This window comes from Scleropages formosus, chromosome 18 (genome assembly GCF_900964775.1).
Source record: "Scleropages formosus chromosome 18, fSclFor1.1, whole genome shotgun sequence".
NCBI lineage: Eukaryota > Metazoa > Chordata > Actinopteri > Osteoglossiformes > Osteoglossidae > Scleropages > Scleropages formosus.
This window is the reverse complement of record NC_041823.1, coordinates 6,959,871-6,985,054: the sequence shown is the minus strand read 5'-3', so window position 1 is coordinate 6,985,054 and position 25,184 is coordinate 6,959,871. Positions and strand designations below refer to the sequence as shown.

The 25,184-nt window shown below is 43.3% G+C and overlaps 2 protein-coding genes across 4 annotated transcripts; both read left to right on the top strand.

Annotated features, from left to right (window-relative positions):
- Window positions 1-944: 944 nt before the first annotated feature.
- rnf144b (ring finger protein 144B) lies at window positions 945-11,860 on the top strand. Of its 3 annotated transcripts, none has more exons than XM_018762737.2 (8): window positions 945-1,048; window positions 4,026-4,196; window positions 5,838-5,942; window positions 7,582-7,642; window positions 8,853-9,060; window positions 9,191-9,335; window positions 9,717-9,806; window positions 11,158-11,860. In XM_018762737.2, exons 2-8 carry the CDS (start codon window positions 4,050-4,052, stop codon window positions 11,350-11,352), a joined length of 951 nt encoding a protein of 316 aa, XP_018618253.2. In that variant the 5' UTR covers window positions 945-1,048; window positions 4,026-4,049; the 3' UTR covers window positions 11,353-11,860. The 3 variants fall into 3 exon arrangements, with proteins under 3 accessions (XP_018618253.2, XP_029115607.1, XP_018618254.2); XM_029259774.1 differs by lacking the exon at window positions 945-1,048 and adding an exon at window positions 1,063-1,337 and having other exon boundaries at window positions 11,158-11,857; XM_018762738.2 differs by lacking the exon at window positions 945-1,048 and adding an exon at window positions 1,387-1,788 and having other exon boundaries at window positions 11,158-11,858.
- Window positions 11,861-15,272: 3,412 nt separating this feature from the next.
- On the top strand, window positions 15,273-23,433 carry sqlea (squalene epoxidase a). Its single transcript, XM_018762759.2, has 11 exons — window positions 15,273-15,838; window positions 17,247-17,502; window positions 17,734-17,911; window positions 19,052-19,148; window positions 19,475-19,588; window positions 19,753-19,924; window positions 20,051-20,146; window positions 20,416-20,558; window positions 20,908-21,004; window positions 21,152-21,239; window positions 21,983-23,433. The coding sequence occupies exons 1-11, from the start codon at window positions 15,587-15,589 to the stop codon at window positions 22,173-22,175; spliced, it is 1,686 nt and encodes a 561-aa protein (XP_018618275.1). The 5' UTR covers window positions 15,273-15,586; the 3' UTR covers window positions 22,176-23,433.
- Window positions 23,434-25,184: the final 1,751 nt, after the last annotated feature.

The window sequence follows — 25,184 nt, the reverse complement described above, 5'->3', positions numbered from 1 at the left end:
CAACCCTGTTTGGGATGAGCAGTTTTGGACTCTGTGTGTGTGTGTGTGTGTGTGTGATAAATGGTTATGATTTACACACCTGATTCTTCTTAACTACTTGGTTTAACCAGTGCAACACAGGTTTATTTTGCACTTCTTCAGTTTTCTGAACCAACATAAGGAACTGGTCATTACACACACACACCTATTATGTCACATGAGAAACACCGGTCCTGATTCAACAACGACTTCGTGGTACAATTTAGGGACACATGACAAGAGGTTACCACAATTTCAAGCATAGCTGTATCTTTTGGTCCATAAACATGGGTCTATATTGAAAAACAGTCTACATACTGATCTATAAAGAGAAGTCCACACACAACAGTGATCTCGGTATATTATTCTGTCTTATATGAACTGGTTTAAAAGTGTTGTTTCATACAGGAAAAACTGGGAAACGGGGATGACGGTGGACTCAGGTGCAGAGTTTGATCAAACACACCTGGATACTCCAGAACTGATCCACCTGAAAGTACGCAAAATATAATGAAATAAACACAGCTGGACGGAGAGCTGATGAACAGTGCCAGCCTGGGGGGTTCGGGGGGGGGGGGGGGGGTGAGGGGCATTCCTGGGTGCGGGATTCGTGACCATATAATACTGTAAAGTGCTCTACATACTGCCCTATATATCGGAGTCAGTTTGAACTGGTCGTAATCTGTAGGTTTATTAATTTTGAGACGTCACTGACTGAGTGGCAATATTGTTGCCGGTCGTATTGACACATTGTTGCGCACAAAGACACGCGCGACTGTTTGGAATGCATATCAAGAACGTGGTTAATACGGCATCATAATCTAAGAGTAAACATAAGCATGATGCGCGTACTTCGGGAAATGAGTTTCCACGCCGGGCGGCACTCTGCGCTCCTGCTGCTTTTTCCCACAAAAGGGTTAAAAGATCCACAGCAGCAGCCGGAGCTGGAGAGCAGAATGAGGAAGAAGGAAGCGCCGCGCGCTGCCTGGGGAACCGCACACACACCGCACACACAGCGCACCTCACGCAGGTAAACACACGGGGGGTGTTCCAACGCGGGTGGGTTGCTGGGGGAGGGCGCGTGGGCCGGACCCATCCCCGTGAGATCATCGAGGTGACCGCAGGTGCCGAGTGGGCGACCTGGCGCGTGGGTTGTCTCTCTCTCTCTCTTCCCCTTCCCCTCTGTGCGTGTGCGTGCGGTGTGTGTGGCGGAGAGCGGGTGCGATCCCGCCCGATGTGTCGGGAGTCCGAGCTAGAGGAGAGCACTGCGGCTGCGGGACGCGCGAGAGGGCGAGCCGCCGCCGCGCGCCGCCTGCGGGGTGAGTTGCGCGCGCCGTCGTCGCGTGCCTTCATTGCCGTTCGCGAGTCGAGTGTGTCACCCGCTCGGCGCGCTGCTCCGCGCCTCCGCGCTTCCGTCGGGACGTTCGCCGCGGATGAGTGGCGATCCGCCAGAATTGACGCTGAAACTGAACAATGAAAATTCACACTGAAGCGCACGGGGGGGGGGGGGGGGGCGCGCGGCGGTTCACGCGCGAGCGATGACGATCCCGCCGGTCCCCGGTCGGTCCGCCAAAGAAAGAGGACGGACGTCGTAGTCTGTCATCGGTCCGCACCGGAGAGGAGCGTCGCCCGCATCAAGAATGAACATTATTAACTACCATCATGAAACCATAATCTGAATAATACTACCCTTCCTTCGCTACGTATCTTAATAGACTAGAGCAACGTAGAAAATTGCGCAAACGTGGATGATTTAAAGAGACAAATACGGTAGGTGGGTCTTGTCCAGCGCTCCAACTCTGTACTGTATGTATTTATTTCAGCTGTACGGATTTTATACACATGCTTATGACAGTCTGAGTAATAATTCCAAACTATTGCATCTAGACCTGTTCCTGAACCTTCTCTGAACACATCAAACCTTGTCAGAACACACACACACATATAAATTCCTGCGTAAAATGATCTTCATGGGCTTTCAGAATCACGAATATCTATTATCACAGACACACATATGCTTATAATAATTTAATTTGTTAGGTATGACAAGCAAGTGAAGCTGAACTTGGGTTCATTCCAACTTTTCCTCCCAACTGTTTGCCTGGGATGTAAGAAAGGCTCCGCAATTCTAATTTTTCATCTTTACCTCCAGAATGAAGCAGCTCTGAATTATTATGTGCGGAACATTTGTGTTCATTTAGCGCGGAAGTGATAAATGATAAATTCCAGCTACATGCATAGCAAAGATGGAATTAGCCTGTTTTTGACCCTACCATGTACATCAAATACTGCCATGTCACATGTCTACCCTGTTTTACACCTGTTTTTCGGAACAGTGACAGAGCGGAAATAAGTGTACACTGATTGGGGGGGGGTCAGTGTTTTGCTCTTGTGCCACAAAGTATTGTAGTTTTCATTTGCATTAAACGACACAGCCTTTGCAGGTAATGCGTGATCTGTGGCCTTTCCTCTGGTCACGCAGGTACTTTCTACTTTCGTAATTTTCATCAACTACCGTTGCACCGTTATGCTCTAATCTACCTTGATCCTAGATTACAGTTTCATTCCTCGTTTTTTTGCCGGGATTGGGTTGTGGGAGAATTGCCTCTCCTTGTGTGCCATTCCACACTCCAGCTGTTGTCACATCACATCTGTGCTGTGTAGGTGAAGTATAAAGCGCAGAAAGCACTGTAATGACACCAAAATGGACAAATGTCCTACTGAGGACTGCTTTAGAGACATAGTTAGAAGTGTACTAACACGTCCTGGGGTGACATGTCTTATTAAAAGACTTATTGATTGGTTTGGTGTAGGTGGAAGGCCGCTGGAGAAAGTATTAAATCAGAGCACGCCTACACGTGGTGCAAAGTCAGAGAAGTGCTTTTTCTGAACATTTGGACAGGGATGTTACAGATGGGTGTTGGACTACATAAAATCATTACTTTTAGAGTGATCTCTCCCCAAAGGAAAGGCCTCCAGATCCAGCCTTGCAGATGCTGCAGATTTAGCAATGTCATTTTGCGATTTCTGCTTCTCGGAGGGGAAGGCAGCGTGCTGTGTTGTTTAAAGTAAAAGTAAGTCATTTGTCTCCGTTGGTAATTAGTTCTCAACCGCTGTCCGGGCAGGTTGCGATGTGTGCAGGTTTCGGCAGCTTTCTTGAAATCATTAACGATCTTTAGAGAGAGGGAATTTTGAAAGAGTCCCATTGAGGGAACACTGTTGGAGGACTCGGGTGGACCGAACCACCAGGTCGTGTCATTAAAAACTCAGGTTGCGAGAACCTAGAACATGATGGTTTTCCAGACGTGGGGCTTGACAAGCTTGATGAAGAGGTGTGTTCACCTGGTCTCCGGTTCATTACGTGGCGTAACCAAAGTTTACATCAGAGCTGTGATGCTGATCTCAAAGTTGTGAAAATGCGACAACGTCTTGCACGTGTGCGGTCCTCTCCGTCCCAGAATGCACCGTTAGGACAGCCGAACCACGTCGACCATGGCCCGTGCGTAGAGCGCGCCAGGGTGACGCTCGCCTGCCGTTATGTGCCAGGATCTCGCTTTCGTTGCGGTGCACGATGGCGAAGGGAATTACGCAGTCAGTTAAGCATAAACAAATACTCTGCCACTGCTTTTCGGAAGATTGTAGCATGAATGAATGCGGTCGCTTCTTATCGATACTTGCGAATTCCATGTTTGCCATTGGTTTTCACTGCTTATTTTGAAGTCAAATTAAGTCAAACTCAGAGATGTAAAGTACAAAGTAAAACCATGAAGGTATGGCATGAGCCAGCCTGGACCCCTGAGCTTGGACTCCTCAAGGAGCGGAAGAAGCCCCGCTTTCCCTGTGCACCTCCGTTTTTCTCTGCAGCAAGTCTCTGCGTGGACGCCGTTGACCCCGTTGCCCTTCACGCCAGCTGCGCTGAGTGCATGAACCGTTCCCTGACCGCCTCTGTGGTGTTTTTGTCCCGCACAATCATGGAGTGTGTAGTCTCACAATTTTCCCACCCGTAGAGCGAAGGAAGAGAGGAAGGAGGGATGGAGTCCACGTCGGCAGATGGCGGTCCCGGCCGGGCGGACAACGGGACCGCGGCGTCCCTTGTCTACTGCAAGCTGTGCCTTAGCGAGTATCCTCCGACTGCAACAAACAAGCTGCATAGCTGCAACTGCGTCTTCTGCACCTCGGTGAGTCTCAGCGGTTTGGACCTTGGAAGATGTCGTGGAGGAGAGCGTTGCAGTAAGAGGGCAGGAGTGTGACATTTGAAAGGAGGGCCGAGACGTCGTACCCTGGGAGAGGTACATAGCGAGGGCCGGTATTGATAGATACGGCACAGCATAATGAATAGATCAGTTCAGTTTTAAATATCAAATATCACGATGGACTGGATGGAACAGTGGGGCAGTAGGTAGTGCTGGGACTTCACCTCTCCTGGGCTGTGGGTTTGGATCTGGCTCAGTCTGTGTGGAGTTTGCATGATCTCCACATATTTGTGTGGCTTTTCTCCCACTGTCCCAAAGATGTGTTTCATGTGAACCGATGACTTGAAATTGCTCATATAGTGTGTGTGTGATGGCATGGTGTCATGTCCAGGGTGTATCCTGTCTCATAACCTCTGCAGCCCTGCACTGGACAAGCAGATATTTTAATGTATGGATCTATTACATTTATTTATTTAGCAGATGCTTTTCTCAAAGCAACCTCCAATGAGCTCTGTAGTGTTATGAGTCCACACACCTAATTCACCAAGGTGACTTACACTGGGTCACTCATCCATACATCAGTGGAAAAAAAAAACACACACACACACACACACACACACACACACACTCTGGGGGAACCTGAACAGCATGTCTTTGGAGTGTGGGAGGAAACCAGAGCACTCAGCAGAAACCCACACAGACACGCAAGGATCGAACCCACATCCTCTCACACCACCCAGGTGTTGTGAGACAGCAGGGCTACTCGCTGTGCCACCATGCCGCCCCTACTATTATTGGTTTTCCATTAATTTTCCATTAATTCTCCCACTAAAGAGCAAAACAACAATAGCGGCAACAAGCTTCAGAATTTATTTTTCTCATTTCCTTGTTTTTATTCTTTTTGTTTCCCTTCTTCACTTTTCTTTGAGTTTTCAACTTCATTAATCTGACGTGGGTTTTCTAATTGGAGCGTTATTATCCATGACGGATTTTTTTTCCTCCTTTCTGAATCTCTTGCCTGTTGTTGTCAGCGTTGGTAAAGCCAAATATCAAGGTGGAAGCCTCGTGTCTTGACACAACAGGTTTCCAAACCCGAGTCCGTCCGCTATAATCCCCCATTAATGACATTCAAGGTCTCAGCTGTGATATCAGTTGCTATCCCGACACGAGTCACGAAGGCATACTGTAAACAAAATACGACGGTAACCAGTCACGCCTCTGGGAATAATCCGCTGGCGCTGTGTACTCGGCCGTTGCTCGGCGAGGCCTATCTCATATTTACCCAAGGAGCGGGTTCTGCATGCAGTCGAACAGAAAATTTCTTACTGCCCAAGTGGGTGTCAACAGAAGTAGCACGGCGGGAGATTATGATTGCTACAGCAAGCGTTTTTACCCTATGTGGCTGTATCGCGTCAGTAAATAAACTATGAATTTCCAATTAGAAACGTCGGCCCTGCTCATAATAGTGAAAGTTCTGTGATTCTATTGATATTCATATTTCCAGGCAGATGAACCACCTTCTGAACCCAAATCTGTGCTACTGTATAAATTGTCTTGAGGTCACTATTGATAATGGATGGTGATTTTTGCCCCCACGCCGACCCTCCCCACCACCCTGATTTCCAGTGTCTGCAGCAGTATGTGCAGCTGGCGATTCGGGAGGGCGGCGGCGCCCCTGTCACCTGCCCCGACATGGCTTGCCTGAAGACCGGAGCCCTGCTCGACTCGGAGGTACGGTGTGAGACGGTGCGCGCATCCGTCGGTGGCTGGGGAAGCAGCCCAGGTGTGGCTCACGCTCAGCAGAGCACCACTGACCCCAAGCGTTCGCACTCTTTCCCACCGTGTTCTATTTAATCCCTCACTACGGTAACGGCAGACGCGCAAAATGTTAAATATATAGCATTTAAACGTGTTTATTAAGTGTATTCCATTACTAAATAGACCCCTTTGTCCAAAGCAACTTACAGGTGAGTAGCGAAGAAGGACAGTAAAAGCACAAGTAAAAGCAAGTAAAAACATGTGCAGCATCACGAACACAAACAGAAGTGGTATTTCCAGGTAACTGACCTCACATGCAGCACAAGTTAAAAGTTCGATAACACCTTTTTATAAGCTATATTAGTCATTTTTTAATATACATATTAAAATATGAGTATTATTAAATATGACGAAATTTAATATACATATATTCGTCATAATTAACAACAGAACAGTCAGGTGGTGTAGTTGTATGAGCTGCTGCCTTTGGATCCAAAAGGTTGCAGGGTCAAATCCCACCTCTAGCTATAGTTCCCTTGAACACTTTTACTGTATATTGCTCCAGTAAATTTACCCAAGTGTATAAATGAGTAAATAATTGTAGGTAACTTAACATTGCAAGTTGCTTTGGAGAAAAAAGTGTCAAATAAATGAAATATTTTATGTCAAGTTTGCTTTGGATGACCCTTTTAATGAAATAGACGAGATTTTTGTTTTTATTTTAATTAAAAACAGGTATTTGTACATAGTTCTATCATTTAAAGCATAGATAACCGTTCTAAGTGCAGTACTGAAATATGAAGGAATTTAATTTTTATTTTCATTTAAAATTTATGTTTTTTATAGTTATACCACCTAGAGCATAAATAACCATAAAAAAAACCTGCTTTCAGTTATTGACACTAAGCGCACCATATAAGTGCTGATCTTCCAAATACAATGTAAATATCTGCAAGAATGGACGTCTGAGCCGTGTCACTTTTTCGTTACCATCCTGACATTTTCCATCGCATTTTGCAGCACCTAGAAAATAAAGAGTGTGACAGGTAGCCCAGCCCTGCATGTGGAAATCAGGATTCACGTAACGACACTTTTATTTGCGGCCGTCAGCAAATCACTGCGCGGCTGCTGCGTCACAAGTTGTGGGCACGTTTCACAAAAATATTTCATAACGCTTAATGCTGGAGAGTCCGTCACGAGGTTTGCTCTGAATACAAAACACGAAGACACGTGTCGCTGATAATAGTAATAATGAATAACATCTAAGTAGAATTACTGGGGTTAATGTCAAATTATATTTTCTGAAGGCATCTCAGTTCATTTTCTATATATAGCGCTCACTGCATTTTTATTAAAAACAAGAAATACATTACATTTACATTTATTTCTAATTTTTTTTAATTAATTCATTTTATTATTTTATTACAGTTATTTATACATATGCATAAATACTTAACAGAAGGTAATTTGTGTTTTAATCTGAAAACCCCAAAAGCAATTTATAATTATTGTATTTTTTTTTTTTTTTACCCCAAAAATGCTGCACTGGCCCATGAAGCGAGCGAGACCATATTTCCGAAGCATTACTGCATATTTTGCTGTGTTTTTGCAGATCGCCTGCTTTGCCCCCGTAGATCAAGTCCAGCTGTACCAGCGTCTGAGATTTGAACGAGGTACGGTGCCACGGTCGGCCCACGGCGGACAACGCTGTGCACAGCGGCGCATCGGGTGGCTGTACGTCAGCGGGTCCCCGAAGAAGGCCGCCTTTAGGCTGACGTGTCCTGTGGTTCCTACTATTTTTATTCGTTCTCCTCCAAAGCACACAGAACATCTATTCTCCCCCCCCCCCCCCGTACTGAGACGGCTGAGATCAACTGAAACTGCAGCGTGACATACATCATAATGATTACACTAAGAAAAAAAATTAAAAAAATTATTATGGTATTCTGTTAAATTTTGTTACAAATATTAAAAAAAAAAAAAAAATTCTATATTGTTCGTAAAATTGATCTATCGTTTCTTTGGCAACGCAAGCGTTGAAGGATTTGTGCTAATAAAGTGCGCTAAACTGAAACCGAAATTGAAAATAAATCAGTGGACCAATTTGCAACAAATTAAATGGACCCTGTGTATAATATTATGCCCCCCCTCCCCCCCAAAGTGTCTTAAAGCGTTCGCATTAAAACCATCTTTAGACTGCAGTATTTTACTGCCACATTAACATCTAGATGTTGTCACGGCACTTCAGATCCAACTTACGATAATAGCTATGTATATCATAACAACACGGAATGATACCTGCATGAAGATTTTTGGGCCAAAAACCCGAAGCTGAGGTCACTTTGAGCTGCCCGGAACAGCTTGGGCTCCTGTTGGCAAAGATCGCATCACGAGGCAGATGATCCTCCTCCAGGGCCCTCATTCATGTGACACACACACAAAAAAAAAAAAAAATAAAAAGACAGCGCTAAGAGGTGAATTTGAAGGGCGGCATGGTGGCACAGCGGGAGGCGCTGGTGCCTCACAAGATGTTGGCCCATGGATTTGGATGCGGGTTCAAATCCATCTTTCTGTGGGGAGTTTGGATGTTCTTCCCGCATCCATGTGGAGGTGCTCTAGTTTCCTCCCACAGTCCAAAGGCATGTCTCAGATGAACCGGTGACTCTAAATTTCCCTCAGTGCATGTATTCGAGAGTATCGGGATGTGTGTGTGTGTGTGTGAGATTGCCCTGTGATGGACTGCTATCCCATCCAGGGTGTACCCTACCTCCAGGATAGACTCTGGACCTCCAGGACCCTGTGTTGGAGAAGCTGCTTATTAATAATGGATGGATGGAAGGTGAATTTGAGTCCTCATGTCTTGTGCTGTGTGTGATGTCGCAGGTGTGCAGCTGGACCCCAGCAAGGCCTGGTGCCCTGTGGTTGAGTGCCAGGCTGTGTGTCGGGTCAAGCCCAGCGCCGAGGGCCAGCCCACATCCGTGCCGTGCCCGGCCTGCAACAATGTCTTCTGCTCCTCCTGCAAGGGCCCCTGGCAGGACGGACACACGTGCCCAGAGAGGCGGCCGCTGACCGCGCCAACCCAGGAGGACAGGTTAGCACAGCTAGAGGGAGCCCCGTTTGGTCCCTCCAGCTTCCGGCAACTTCCGAAAAGCCTCGCTCACTAGCGAGATGAAAGACAGACACCCGTCGCAGGGCACAAACCCCGACCCGTCTCTCTGCAGCACCCCCTTGAGCTGTGAGGCGGACGGGCCCATCAAGCAGTGCCCCATGTGTGGAGTGTACATCGAGAGGAACCAGGGCTGTGCCCAGATGCTCTGCAAGAGCTGCAAACACACCTTCTGCTGGTACTGTCTGCAGAATCTCGACGTAAGAGTCCGCATTCTTTGTTTCCGGAGGTGTAATTGTGGTGAAGTCTGTTTTTTTTTTGGTTTTACCTGCCATTAGGTGGTTTGGCAAGCAGGGGGCGCAGCGGTTAAAGCCATTTCCTTGCAATTGAAAGAGCCAGGTTTGAATCACACTCTTCGTGCCGTTGTACCCTTGAGCATGGTGCTTACCCTGAACCGATACAGGGAAGATAATGATAATGATTAATTGATCAATAAAGTATGAAATACGGAACTGTTTTTTCACTACTCATGGCGATCGGGAGGGATTTGGGGAATCGCCAATAGGAATGTCACCCATGCAAATAAGAGAAAGGTGTAGCATGAGGTGGAGAAGTGAGATTAATTGGTGGTTCTGTTACAGGGAGACATATTCCTGCGGCACTATGACAAAGGGCCATGCAGAAACAAGCTGGGCCACTCGAGAGCCTCGGTCATTTGGAACAGAACGCAGGTGGATCCCACGCCCCCCCCCCCATCTCTCTCTCTCTCTCTCTCTCCATCTCTCATTCGCTCGTTCCCTCTCTGTCTCACCCACTCCCTTTAAATATTCAGTTTTAGTGTCCTTCACTGGCATGAAAAATTTTGATACACATGCATTGCCAAAGCATTTGTTGAAGACAAATGGTTGAGCTTATTTACAAGATTACTTATAATAATAATAAAAAAAAATTAATAAATAATAATAATACATAAGTTAATTGATTAAAATATGAATTAATTCAACTAACCATTTGTCCTGGTCAGGGTTCTGGAGGCCTGGATCCTATTCTGACATTACTGGGCTCAAAGCTGCGGGAGTACACCCTGGATGAGACTTTAGTCCATTGTAGGGTAGATGATAATGATAACAACAACAACAATAATAATAATAATAATAATAATAATAATTGCTTACTTTTGCTAACTGCCTATTCAGGGAACACTGGGTGCTAGGCTAGGACGGGTATGCCCTGGATGGGATGTCAGTCCATTGCAGACAGCAACAACAACAACAACAACAACAACAATAACCTCAGTCCCTAGCTCTCTCTCACTAACTCACGTTTCTCTTGAACACAGTGACCTGATCTCTCTTCTTCGTCTCAGTGTATCATTGACCCGTATCATTCACGCTTCTTTCATTTATCCTCACACTTCCCCCACCAAGTCATTACACTGTCAAGTTCCTTTATTAATAATTAGTGCTGGTGGATGTGGGTGCAGTACAGTGGAACGAGGGAATGGGGGTTTGATCCCTGCATCCTCACTCAGTCTGTGTGTGTGGAGTTTGCACGTTCTCCCTTTGTTTGTGTGGGTCTCCTCTGGGTGCTCTGGTTTCCTCCCACAGTCCAAACATGTGTTTCAGGTGAATGGGTAACGCTAAAGTGCCCATAGCCTCATACCCTTTGGGCCCAAAGGTCACAGATTCAAATCCCATCTCCGACCCTTGAGCAAGGTACTTACCCTAAATTGTTCCAGTAAAGTTACCCAGCTGTATAAATGGGTAAATAATTGTAAAGTATCTTAACGTTGTAAGTCGCTTTGGAGAAAAGCATCTGCTAAATGAATAAATGTAAATATATACTATGGAAGAATGTTTTCACTCTAGTGGTATTTTTGTAAGCAGTCAACTTTAATCATAAGTAAGACAAAAATCAACAGAAGAACTTTGATTTTGTTGTGTCGTGTATAACTGACATACGTTTCTTTTTCTCACGTGGTGTCGCAGCGTCGCCCCTTCCTCAGTCCAGAACACGTGCAAAAACCTCCTAATCTCAGTCCCTCCAGGGAGTTCAAATGTGCTGCATTTTTGCCCATGACAGGTGGTGGGCATCCTGGTGGGGGTCAGCGTCATCGTGTTGGTCACCTCTCCGCTGCTGCTGCTCGCATCGCCGTGCATCATGTGCTGCGTGTGCAAGCCCTGCCAAGGCACGAAGAAGAAGAAAAAGAAGAAGAAGAAGATGAGGGAGGACAAGGATGAGGACAACGAGGTGACTCAGCCAGAATCCACCGTGTAGACGAGCAGCCCACGCATCCCACCCCCCCGCCTCCGCCCCATCCTCGAACCCACGTGCCAACTGTCATTCTCTATGCCAAACCAGTCGTGTTGGGTGCACAAGTGCCTCCTCTCGCAGTGCCTGGTACTTGGTGGTCAAGTTTCGTTTAACCTTCCATTTTATTATGCAAAAAATACCACGTTTCAGACCAGATGACAACAATAGCTGCTGCAGCAACATCAGAGCATTGCAAATGTTACATGATGTCATTTCACATCTTTGCGCTATGGAAGATTGCATCATGTACTGTATATTCCATACAGGGAAAACCGATAGGGCTTTTCGATATTGTAACTCGTGTTCCTGCTGCAACTTCTCTTTTCTTCTCCATGGGATATAAAAGACCAAAGGCTCTGATGGGTTATGTGGAGTATAACATGTAAATTTGTATTTATGAATGTGTGCAGCATCTTCTGTTTATATTTTTCCGTTGACATTTATGCATCATATATTTTGTAATAGTTAATTATTAATCAAATAAACATAGTATATTGGGAAGTGATTTGCGCCGAGTGTTTTTTGTCCGGGAATTTATATCATGAAGTAATTGACAGTGTCCTTTATACCATCTACAGAACTATGTTGCTTTTTTAAGGTATTGTAAATTCAAAGTGCAGATCAGCAGCAACATTGTAAGTTTTAAGAGTGAATATGATTGTGTACCTCATGAGTCTTTCGTTTTTCTCACCAACTGGCTTATAACTCTTTCTAGGAAATGCTGGGAGAGGGGTGTGGTTGACGCATGGGGAGGAAAGTGTTAAATTGTATTGCTTTCAACAGGCAAGAAATTTAACAATTCAAAGAATTACACTGACTGGAATGATTGAGCCAATTAGGCAGCAGGGTAATTTCTGGTGGAGCAAGTCAAGGGCTGGTACCTTGCTCAAGGGTACTACAGCTGGAGGTGGGATGTGAACCTACAACCTTCAAGTCAAGTCCAGAGGTGGAAGGTGTAACCAATACATCACATGCTACCTCAGCACTATGACGGAATTCGGAGTTAATCGGAATGATCATCTTACAGTAACACTGATGACTCAGGCAGCTCAGCAGTTTGACTGACAGCTATAGTTCAGTGCTTGGTACTTGTGCCCCACCTTGTGGTAAGTAATTCAGGTACTGCTGACATACATTTTTTCAAAACAAGAACCCACTTCTTGGACTGATTGGGACTGAACTTTGTCTTAAAGATATTTTTACCTTTTTAAACACATCAATCCAGCTACATGAAGACCAGCGTGGCCAAGCCAGGCACAGCAATGACCTCTCAGAGCCCTTCCCAATAGGCAATGGTGTAAAGCAAGGCTGTGTCCTTGCGCTGACTCTTCACAATCTTCTTCAGCATGATGCTCCAAAGGTTCACAGCAGACCTTGATGACAAGGATGGTGTCTATATCCGATACTGCACCGATGGCAGCCTGTTCAACTGGAGGTGACTAAAGGCCCGCACCAAGACAGTGGAGCATCTTATCCGAGAGCTACTCTTTGCCGATAATGCTGCCCTTGTTTCCCACACGGTGACAGCTCTGCAGCTTTTAACATCCTGCTTTGCAGAGGCTGCCGAGATCTTCGGGCTAGAAGTCAGTTTGAAGAAGACAGAAGTTCTTCACCAGCCTGCATCTCAGGAAGACTACCAGCCTCCCGGCATCACCATCGGCGAGTCAGAGCTGAAGACAGTCCAGAAGTTCAGTCACCTGGGGTACATCATCTGCTCGGATGCCAAGGTCAACAAAGAGATTGGCAACAGACCGGAAAAGGCAAACAGTGCATTGGGTAGACTGTACAAAAACAACAAACATCCGAAAAAAGGCACAAAGTTCAGTGTGTACAGAGCCGTTGTACAGACCACCCTACTCCACGGCTCCGAGTGGTGGGTCACCTACCGTCACCACCTGCGACTCATTGAACCCTTCCACCAGCGTTGCTGCCGCACCATCCTCAACATCCACTGGAATGACTCCAGCACTGAAGTCCTCGAACAGATGGAGGTCACCAGCACAGAAGCCATGCTGATGAAGACGCAGCTGCACTGGGCAGGGTGCATCTCCAGGATGGAGGATCATCGCCTGCCCAAGATTATGCTGTATGGCGAACTCACCACTGGCCACCGTGACAGAATCGCACTGAAGAAGAGGTACAAGGACTCTCTGAAGAAATCCCTTGGTGCCTGTTACATTGACCACCCCAGTGGCCTGCTCTAGCCTCCGACCACAAGGCCTGGAGACACACCATTCACCAGGCTGTCTCCTCCTTTGAGAATGCATGCAGGGTAGGTCTTGAGGACAAGAGGAGATGGAGGAAGAAATGTGACACCACAACACCAAAGCCAGAACAGACTTTCCCTTGCAGCCACTGCGGCCAGACCTGGCTGTCCCGCATTGGCCTCGTCAGCCACCAGCGAGCTTGCTGCAGACTAAATCTTCGTTCGTGAAGCCAAGCCATGATGAAACGTTAAAATAATACGTTGCTGTATCAGATACAACAGGGGTGCGGTGATGCAGTGGGTTTGGCCAGGTCCCGCTCTCTGGCAGGTCTGGGGTTCGAGTTCCACTTGAGGTGCCTTGCGATAGACTGGTGTCCCATCCTGGGTGTGTCCCCTCCTTCTCCAGCCTTGTGCCGTGTTGCTGGGTTAGGCTCCAGCTCGCTGTGTTTTGGAATGTGTGTGTATCAGAGACACTCCAGACTAAACTGAGCCTGCAATTCATGTGTTTCATTATTTTTCATATGTTATGCACGTTACAAAAATTTCTCAATTTTCTAATCATTAATAAATTTCTCAGAAATGTGTAAATACACAGATGTACTCAAATTACCTTGTATTTTATTATCTAATTATCTTATATGCACTATATAGTTTCTAAAGCCAAGAGCAATGATAAAATGGGAAGAGTCTTTAAAGATTTAAAGTCCTTTAAGCTGTTGCCTAATATATGGCTGCACTGTGAAGGATATAAGCACCATTCATAGATTTCTAGTTTCCTAAGTAATTTCAATTATGTTAATAAACTGAATATTATGTTCATGTCAGAACTGTCATTTGCATGAATTGTATGGAGTGGAGTGTTGCCATTATCTTTAAATTCACCAGTTCACTTTTAATCTGGGTTAAGCAACCCAGTGAAAACTAAATACTCAATGGTGTAAGTACATATCTCAAAATACTTATGCAATATTTAGCAGGAGATGTAAATTTAATTTCAAAATAGATGTCCAGTATTGTTTTTTGCTGAAAGAACAAACAGTTAATAATAGCAACACATTGCAATTGCCATAAGGCTCTTGAGCTATTTAAAGTCCAGCAAATTTAATCAACATCAAATCAATTATAAACATTATACATAACATTTAATGTTGGCCTTGTTGCAACATATAGTATTTTATAGTATATATACAACATATATAGTATTTTATAGTATATATATTAATATACTATAGAGTGGTGACTATATAATTATTGGTGACTATTTTGATTAAATCTAAATTTTGCACATTTTGTATAATATACTACATGATGTATTAAATATTAAATGTGACTAAGTGTTTAATGGACGTGTTTTTCGAAATGAACATTAGAAATATTACGTTTACATTGTATAACGTGAGTATTATTCTCTCGTTATGTGCAGAACCTTGGCAATATGATTCGGTTTACCTTTCCTGGTGACATCACATCATACTACCATTCTGACAGTCGGCTCTCTTACCGGCAGTTCAGGATTGGCCAATGGCCAGATAGCGTGAGCTCTGCTCACCAACATGCCGCTTCTGATTGGACGGATTTGACACAAGGAAGGCGGGACAAAGGCGGGGAATCCTACAGGTCGACGCCGTGTCTAATTATCATAAATTATTCAGCATCTTCTGGAAGTATTACAGTGGCCGAAGCAGCTTGTCAGGGATTATATCTGTGAAATGGATAAACGAGCATGTGTATTTTCTATCCCTTTGTTCTTAGAATAGAAGATCCTTGACAACTTTTGTTCATCAAAAAATAAAGTAAACGTTACCTGCTGAGCTTACCTGATGAGCTTATTTTATATTTAAAATAGTGATGTGTGAACTTTTAAAATAGTTCACCGTGTCAAATTTATGACGGGATATTTCTGCTTTTTTAACCATTGCTGGTGAAATTTGATTTAGGAAACGGTAATACTTTAGTTCTCTTCACTTTTTTCCCCAAACTTACGTTGGAAAAATGTGGACCTTTTTGGGCATCGCGAGCTTCACCTATATTTACAAGAAGTGCGATGCCGTTCTCGGTCACGCGCATCGCGAGCTCGCGCTGGTGGTGCTTGCGCTGTTCACCGCGTGCCTGCTGCTGTCATACGCGCGGTACCGCGGCGGAGATGCGCTGCAGACGACGCTCGAGCTCCTGTCGTCGCTGCCGCTCGCGAGGCGACTTTTCCGCGTCAAAGAAGAACAAGAAGGAGGCTCCTTCGCTGAAAAGGTACGTCGCACAACTGTCTCGTTTTAAAAAAAGGAAAAAAAGCCTCTGAAATTGAACAAATCAACTGCCTTTCAGTACATTTTGAAACGAATTTTTAGAAAGAAGTATAAGCTGCGTAATTGTTGTTTAAAAACAGAAGTAGCAAACTGAGGTAATTCGTGTGGCAAAAATAAAAATTGTGCTTCATGAACGACAAGTACTGTAACTGTGTGTAATGCGGAAAAAATAAGTGTCTCGGCTCAAAGGTCTGGCATTTTAACCTGTAAACATATCGGGAACTGAAGTCCCCGTCAGTAGCACCTCTGTGACAATTGTGGTAAAACTGTACGGCAGGTTATTATGGACCATGAAAGTAAGTTCTAGTTATGGTCGTTATACCGTTGTTGTCCTCTATGTGGCGCTGTAATGATGTATGAATGAGTGACCCAGTGTAAGTAGTGTAAGTCACCTTGGTGAATAAGGTGTGTGGGCTGATAACACTACATAGAGTTCATTGGAAGTTGCTTTGGAGAAAAGCATCTGCTAAATAAATAAATGTAAACGTACTGTAGGCTGTACTGTAGGCCATGACAAAAAATGTGTTTCCTTATTTGTAGAAAAAAATGGTATTTTATCATGATCATAAGATGTTTTTGAAGAATATATGGGGGGGATGGAACCCCTCACCTGCCTACAGGGACAGGACACCCTTGAGTTACATCAAATGTATTGAAGAATAAAATGCTGTATTCACTTTCCAGAAAGAGGTGGATTGCAGGTACATATCTTTTACAGGACAGCACCTCACTACTTTGCTGCTTTTGATTCACTGTGTTCCATTGCATGCAAAGAATTCTAAAAAAATGTAAGTGTATAAAGTAACCCCTGCTTATCGAATCAGTGAAACGACTAATAAGAATGCAAATGTATCGAATACACTGACTAGATGAGAAGGATAAGATTAATAAAAAATGCAGTTGAAGTGTTCTACTCATGTTGTGTGCTTCTACGGAGTGTCACTTCACTTTTTATGATTCCTATTTTTATTCCTCCAGAGTGGCTAAATATTTGGCTAAAAAGAACTGAAGGCACCTACAGCAAAAATATGAAAAGCTGAATACTTAAGTCTCAGTGCCTTCCAGTTGGATTACGTCACAGTTTTTCCCTCCATTATTTCTTCTAGGTAATGGAGTTCCGATAAGCACTTTTTCACTATAAACAGTTATATTATAGATGCTGGGAGTGTGGGCCATCCACTAATTTAACTGAATAGTAGTGCAAACTAGAGAAACTGTGGTGCAAGTTGATTTTTTTTTTTCTGAATGAATTGTCATTTTTTTCTGTTAATTATAATTACTGCAGGCAGACAGCAGATGAGAGGTACTGTTTGATGATGTCGGCGTGGTTCCGTGTCTCACTCTTGTGTCAGGTGTGTAGTCAAACAAAGGAGGTGGAACAAATGGACTCAGATTGTAGAGAGAAGGTGGCAGCATGTGACCCCTCGCAGGAAGCCGACATCATCATCGTGGGGGCTGGTGTGCTAGGCTCTGCCATGGCTGCCGTGCTGGCACGAGACGGCCGCAAGGTTACCGTGGTGGAGAGAGATCTGCATGAGCCGGACAGAATTGTGGGCGAGCTGTTGCAACCGGGGGGATACTGTGCCCTCAAAGATCTTGGGCTGGAAGGTAAGGGCAAAATTTTAAAAAAATTTAAGGCCAGATGGTGTTTTGCTCATATTTTGATCACCATATCTGTACCTACCATATCAAAAATTTTTTCCTTGTAGCAAAAATGAAAAATTAATTCTGTTTTGTATGATTGAACACATGAGTAGAATTACCCCAGGCCTGAAATTCTTACAGGTACACAGGTGAAGGAAGTCAGTGTTTTGCTAAGCTCTGTTGTTATTCCCTCAGGTTCAGTAGAGGGTTTGGATGCCCACGTTGTAAACGGCTACGTGATCCACGACCTGGAGAGCCGCACGGAGGTGGAGATCCCATACCCAAAGGAGGACAATGTAGTCCAGGGTGGGAGAGCTTTCCACCATGGGCGCTTCATCATGGGCCTGCGGCGGGCTGCCATGGCTGAGACAAAGTAGGAACCCCAGAGCAGTGCTTCCGGAACTGCTAGGATATACTTTCCTTCTCAAAATATAAATGGTAACGGTATGGTTAACTGCCTTGCTTGAACCATAGTGTGGCTCTTCCACCACTCTATCAGAGAACTAACTTTTTATAACCTCAGTGATAATTTAATGATACTTTAGTTTAATCTTACGGGGGTGTGGTAGTGCAGTGGGTCTGGGGTTCGAGTCCCGCTTGGGGTGCCTTACGACGGACTGGCGTCCCATCCTGGGTGTGTCCCCTCCCCCTCCGGCCTTATGCCGAGTTGCCGGGTTAGGCTCCGGTTCCCCGCGACCCTGCATGGGACAAGCGGTTCAGAAAGCGTGTGTGTGTAGTTTAATCTTACTGAAGCGCTCAAAGAATAAACACTGCACACCCAATATTGCTGGGCTATTACTTACTAATGATATATTCACTCCTTATTTTATAAATTCAAGTTAACAATGTTCAAAGATACATAAATTTTATGTTATTTTCCCCATTTTTTTTCCATTACATTTTATTCACTTATCTTTATGTTCAGTAGAGTGAATATGGCCTGTATCTGACAGATCAGTAAAGAGAACAGATTTGGAGTGTGGGACCACCTTGACTTCTAGTGTATTCACAGCTTATGTCTAGTGTTCATGTATGTTGGTTTGTCAATAACAAGATGGGGAATGTTGCACATATTTATGGGATAAATCAGTGAACAATTTGTTTTGAATAGAATTTAAGAGATAATGCATTTTTATTGTCAGTAATTTTGGGTCAGCTTAAATAAAACTATTTAAAAAAAAAAATCTTTTATTTTTGAAATTACCTTTATTTAGACATGCCAGGATAGAAGCTAACCTGGAAACAAATCAAGGCATGTTTGTAATAAGATTATTGAGAGCGACAGTGGTAAACATGACTTTGGAGTTACGAACGAAACAAATTATGAACGGACTTGAGATGAGGAGCCGGTGTATTATTATAGCGGCTTGCTTTTTTCCTTCAGAAATTAAATGTCACAACTTGATATTCATCTTGTTGAAGTTCTGAAGTTTTTTAAGACCTGTATGGCTAATGTAATGACTGTGTCCCTCACTATCAGGTGTTATTGACCTGAGGTCTTGTGTTTTCCAAGTGCAAAGTTGATTGAAGGCACAGTAACCAGCCTGCTGGAGCACAATGGACGCATCATAGGAATCCAGTACAGGGTGAAGGAAACTGGGGAAGTGAAGGCAAGGACAACCAGTTTTCTCTCTACATCTTCCGTTTGTTAGTGGTGAAATCAGCTCGGGGGGGGCACTGTCCAGATAGACTTGTGTACGTACACACACACACACACACACACACACACACACACTTGTATAATTACCCTGAAATGAAAATACATGTAAATACTAATTTACTCATAGAAACAAAACATTTTTCACCTATGCTGTTCATTTCAGTGTAGCTTATAGTTTGTCTGAATACTGCAAAATTTGGCAGCCTTATAAGATCACAAGCTAAGATTGCATTTTATATCCTAATCTTCTTTTCACGCTTATTTCACCTTGTATAGGAGATTCACGCCCCACTAACTGTGGTGGCCGATGGCTGTTTCTCCAAGTTCAGGAAAAACCTTGTGTCTAATAAAGTAAAAATTTCTTCACACTTTGTGGGATGCATAATGAAGGTAAGTATTTACATATAAATTGACCACAACACTGTAGTGTCCATTAGACCTTTGCAAGTACTTAAATATGAAATACAGTAATCACATTTGTAATGATTTAATGCTTGTTGTGCTAAGTGGTTTCCTTTGAGAGGTACTCTGTAATTCTCTTACTTTTTCCACAGGATTGTCCGCAGTTTAAGCCTCACCATGCTGAACTTGTGCTGGCTAATCCTAGCCCTGTGCTCATTTACCAGATCTCCTCCTCGGAAACCAGGGTTCTGGTTGACATCCGAGGGGAGATGCCCAGAAACCTTAGGGAATACATGGAGGAGAAGATCTACCCACAGCTGCCAGGTGAAGAACATAAGGGAGAGCTGGATGGTTGACCGTGAACCAGCCACTCAACTTATTTTCTCTGACAAATGTTTTATAGCTTTGGCTGTAGTGCCTGACCAAATCATCTTGTTTCTCTCTCCTCAGAGCACATCAAAGGGCCTTTCCTAAATGCTCTGCAGAACGATCGCCTGAGGACCATGCCAGCTAGCTTTCTCCCACCTTCTCCTGTAAACAAAGCAGGCCAGTTGCCTCCTCATTTGACCTGCCTTTACATCAGGCTGTTTCATTCTATAGTCTGGATCCGTTTTCCCACCATTTTCTCTGGTATTGAGTACAGGAAGGGATCCAGTCCTTAATACGTGAGACCACCTGGCTTGTATTGGTCCAACGTTACTGCTCTGAAGCAACCGGTTCCCCTTTGTTATATATTTGTCCAGCCAGCGCGCTATGCACGAGGTGAGCAGGAGTCATGTGAAGTGATGAGCGAACTTGTGTTATTCTTTGTGCAGGAGTCCTCCTTTTAGGGGATGCTTACAACATGAGACACCCCCTGACTGGAGGAGGAATGAGTGTTGTCCTCAACGATGTTAAGATATGGAGAGGGCTTCTGGGGAACATCCCTGACCTCTACGATCAAGGCGGCATGAAGCAGGTACCCTCTCCTGTATGGTAGAATGCTACCTGTCACACAGTGACTAGATAGCAGCTGGTGGTGTTTCGTGGTAGAAAGCTACACTACTTTACAGTCTTAATTTTTATCTTCTTATACGTTTAGATTAGTTCAATAGATTGTGTTCTCAACTAATGATTGAATTAATGTCATTACATGTTCAGTATTTTACAGATTCTTAGTAAATATAAAAACAGTAGTTTGAAAAACTAGCAAGCCTTTTTGTTAACAAGCTGTCTTTAGTTCCTTAAAATTTTTGAATGCAGCTGAGGTCACATAAAAAAAAATATGGCAGTGTTATATGAAAAAACCAAAACGTTCTTACCCACAGGCCAAGAAGAGGTTCCACTGGGAGCGGAAGTCATCGCATTCGTTTGTGGTCAACGTACTGGCACAAGCTCTTTATGAACTGTTTGCTGCCACAGACAGTGAGTGTACAGCCTCATTGTAATGTGTGTGTTGGGGTGGGGGTGCACAGGTATGGATGTCGCTACATTCTCTCTTAGAAGCTTAACAGCTCCACAGTTTGTCTGCGTGTTTGAGTAAGCATGTAAAGAATGCTTGTGTTCCTTCAGATTCGCTACACCAGTTGAGGAAGGCCTGCTTCCATTACTTCAAACTTGGTGGAGAGTGTGTTTCTGGGCCTGTTGGACTCTTGTCAGTGTAAGCCTGTATTTTTCATAAAACATACTTATTGATACCTTTAGCAGTATGCGCACCCCCCACAAAAAAAACTGGTAGCTGTGAAAAGTAACATGTACATGGGCTCCTGAGGTTATGAGTATTGGAGATCTGAATTTCCGAAGACAAACATGTTACCGTTTATTTCTTCACTTAGCTATTTTGTAAAGTTTCTGTTACAGAACAAAAATGCCCTGTATTTATGGACCCAGACAAACTGCTTTAACAAAAAAAAAAGAAGAAAAAAAAACAAGAATAGGAATGTAGGGCTGCCTTGATTCAGCTTGCTTCCACAGTGTGTAAAGCTCTGGTCTGGTGTTTTTGAGTGTCAGTGAGTAATAATAAGACAAGTAACTTTACACTTTGTATTGAATCGACACTGAATAGAAGGTTGTGGAGAGGTGTATTTTGTTATTTCAATTAGTCTTAATTTCAGTGTAGCTTGGCGGTAATAAAAATGTTCAGTAGGTCTTACAGAACATTCATTTAAAATTTTACAGAACCTAAAACTAGGATGACTGTATTAAGCATTTACTGCAACTTAGTTTAAAAGCAATTTTGGATTCATGAACACATCAAGTTACAGACTTGTGTTCACTATTGTGTTTGTAAGGCGAGGAGCTGCTACACTCATGTGCAATATTTCCAATTTAAAGAAACTTTTTTTTAAGACTGTGCCTTAGAGTTTGAAAACCAATCACAAGAACCTGTGTTTGTCCCCTCAGCCTGACGCCCAAACCCATGACCCTGATCGGGAATTTCTTCGCTGTGGCCTTGTACGCCATCTACTTCCGCTTCAAGTCTGAGTCCTGGCTGACGATGCCGCGAGCGTTATTGCACAGCGGCGAAATCCTGTACCGCGCCTGTACGGTCATGTTCCCCCTCATCTATTCTGAGCTCAAGTACCTGGTGTACTGAGGGACACACAGCCAATCCAGATGCGTGACGCCTTACTCCTTACTGTCCTCAACAAGTTTGTTGACTCTTGTTGACAAACTGGTAGAAAGATCCAAGAGCACAAGGTTTAGTTTAGTCAAATTTTTTGCGCCTGCTAACAGACGTGACGACTGCAGAGTATTCAGTGGCCTTACATGTACATCAAAGGCCTTGACCAACAGTAAACATAGAAATCTGCCTTTCAGTTGCTTAGATGATGCTTTCTGCCTTTTCTGCCACGTGTTCCCAAGTCTTTACTTACTGTGATAACTGGTCTGTGCCAACACTGGCAGAACACTATTAACACACTAAACATGGCTACTCAAATTTTATATGTATTTGTCAAACCACCATGCTGCTAAAATTTGTAATTCTTGTAGAAACATTAACCAAAAAAAAAAAATTGGCGGGATGACAATGCTCATTCATTACGCCTTATTTGAGGCCTTTTAAAATTTCCTCTTGTAGTGAAGTCTTAAGTCACTAAAATAGGGCGGTTTTCGGTATAATGGAGTAAAAACTACAATATGTTGCTAGCTTTTCTATACAAACTGACATTTTCACTTGTTAAATATTACCACAGTGAAATCTTTTAAAGTACACAGCTTTCTGATACGTTCAGTAATGTTTTTATACAACTGGCTGAAGTGTTAATATTTATGTACATACTAAATTTGTAAAGTGTACTTGTATTCCTCTTTATCACATGTAACATGATGGTTGTTGGACTTTAAAATGCATTTTTCTTGTGTATTGAAAATGTCAACACTATTGTGAGAGTTTTACAGTGGGAACCATGTACTCTTAAAAGTGGAATAATTTAGATTTTTGGATGATTTCTTTTGCTAAATGGCTAACAGTCCATGCACTGTGTGTGCATTTGACTTGAGGAGAAACCTGTTGAAAGGTGAAGGCAGATTCATTTTTGTGAACCGCACCATTTTCCTGACCAACAGCCTTAATAACAATAGCAAAATGCATTAATGAAGGAGCCCCGAATTGGTGGGTCGGCAGTCATGGCAACAGAAACAGGATGTTATGGACCACTGAGGGAGAACTTGACCTTGGACACACAACATGGATTTGCATTAATACAAATGTACAGCCCTGCACGTCAGGTCAAGGTGAAGCGTATGTGGCCTGTAGAAACCAAGAATAAAACCTTAACTGATCACCAATATTTGTCTTTGGAAAAGGGAATGTATTTTTTTTGTAAATGCAAATCGGTAATGTAATAATAAATGGGTACTTTTTTAAAAATCTGTAAGATGATTTTGAAATTTAAATGGATAATAAGGGACATAAAAAAATGGCAAACAAAATGACAAAACTGCTGGTAGTGCACCTGTATTGGAGATTAAGCTCATCTTTGAAGATGGTGTGTAAACAATCTTCGTGAAAGATCCAGAACTTAAGAAGCAACAATAAAATACTATAAAACAAACCCAAAAGAGCCTGCAGGTCTGAGCTGAAGCATGGTAGCTTTTGAATAGTTCAGCAAGATTTTGGTGAACCAAATTGTTAATGTCACTATGACAATTCATTTGACTAGTAAACCATGGTGTTGGGAGTGGGAAACTTTCCCCACTCTTGAGAACAACATGTTCAATAGCACTGGCATCTGATGACAAAGTCAACAGTGGAGACGGTGCACTCCAGCAACCAGCTTCTTAGTTTGCAGTTTCTATTACATACATTATCTATGCTTTAGCATTACACGATTCATAAAAACATACATCTGTCACACAACACAGAATCCAAAATGTCAACTGTCTCATTGAATAAAAATTTAGCCAAAACTTGATGTCACTTCACATTCTAGGCAATTGTGAACATCATTAAAGTTCTTAAATTTAGTGATTTATTTATTTATTTATTTTATTTTTTTAGTGTTTCAATCTGTGTAACTGACTGGATCCAGATATGTCAAGGGGTGGGGGGTTGCCACCCTGCCCTGGAATATATAACTGGCTACAGTGACTCACTAGTTAACTTCAGCACACACAGTAAGAACTAAGGTACAATTTAGTACATCCCAGCAGTGAAGGGATCTTTTTTGCAGATTCAGATAATGTATATTAGTGACACAAACTGAGTTAGAAATCTGTTTTCACACACTATTTCTCACCAGAACCTGATTACTGTCTTATTAATGTGTCAAAAAGTAAATTACAGACTCTTACAAATAAAAACAGGTTTTATTTTAAATTATTGCACTCAACCTGCCTGTGGAACGTAGCGTCTTATTTGATGCCTCCCATTTTTGAACAGCAGATGGCAGCAGTGCGACACTTCAGCTGCAAGAAAACAAGTGGAGAACCTGTGCAAATAAACCAAACACGTCAAGTTCACATAAAGAAACTGTACCACTACTTTAGTGCCATCTGCACATTAATCGCTATCCATATAACTTGATGAATTTGGTTTGTGAAACAAAACAGGTTATAGGGCTTTTGGAATCGGCACTGAAGGCCAAAAACGTTAAACAGAAAAAATGTAAACATGGATTAGTTTCAGGGTTTTCCTCCCTCCACCATCCTGAAGTAGTTGTGCCCAGTAACTGGAACAGCAAAATACACTGGAAATAAAAGGAACAGTAATTCAGAGGTTAGGTGAAGAAAAAAAAAATACAGTAACACCATTACCAGGGCAGTACCTGTATGGAAGCAACTGGACATGAGAGTGAAAACAGCAGCTCAAAGGTATCCTATTTTCCTGGAAACTGATGAAGAGCTCATTTCCTCCTCAGAATTGTTAAATCTGGAAAAACAAAACTGAAAAAATATTGTCAAAAGGAAAATTACTGTATGTGACCCATTCAAGCTTGGCAATATGGGGGGGGGGGGGGGGGGAGGCATTCTGCAAGCTTTTTTGCATTAAAGCATTGTCTGAATGGAATAAAAAAAAGTCAGTTGAGTCAAAACTATCCACAAATATTAACCTAAAATACCATGACAACAAGTAAGAAATGTGCACTTTCAGAACCACATG

What these genes read in the sequence shown, in the direction of transcription:
- rnf144b (XM_018762737.2), top strand. Translation starts at nt 4,050, where the DNA reads ATGGAGTCCACGTCGGCAGATGGCGGTCCCGGCCGGGCGGACAACGGG. An exon ending in GAGCCCTGCTCGACTCGGAG is followed by an intron (nt 5,943 to 7,581) that starts GTACGGTGTGAG and finishes GTGTTTTTGCAG; the next exon opens with ATCGCCTGCTTTGCCCCCGT. An exon ending in GCGTCTGAGATTTGAACGAG is followed by an intron (nt 7,643 to 8,852) that starts GTACGGTGCCAC and finishes GTGATGTCGCAG; the next exon opens with GTGTGCAGCTGGACCCCAGC.
- sqlea (XM_018762759.2), top strand. Translation starts at nt 15,587, where the DNA reads ATGTGGACCTTTTTGGGCATCGCGAGCTTCACCTATATTTACAAGAAG. An exon ending in ATCAAGGCGGCATGAAGCAG is followed by an intron (nt 20,559 to 20,907) that starts GTACCCTCTCCT and finishes TCTTACCCACAG; the next exon opens with GCCAAGAAGAGGTTCCACTG. An exon ending in ACTGTTTGCTGCCACAGACA is followed by an intron (nt 21,005 to 21,151) that starts GTGAGTGTACAG and finishes GTGTTCCTTCAG; the next exon opens with ATTCGCTACACCAGTTGAGG.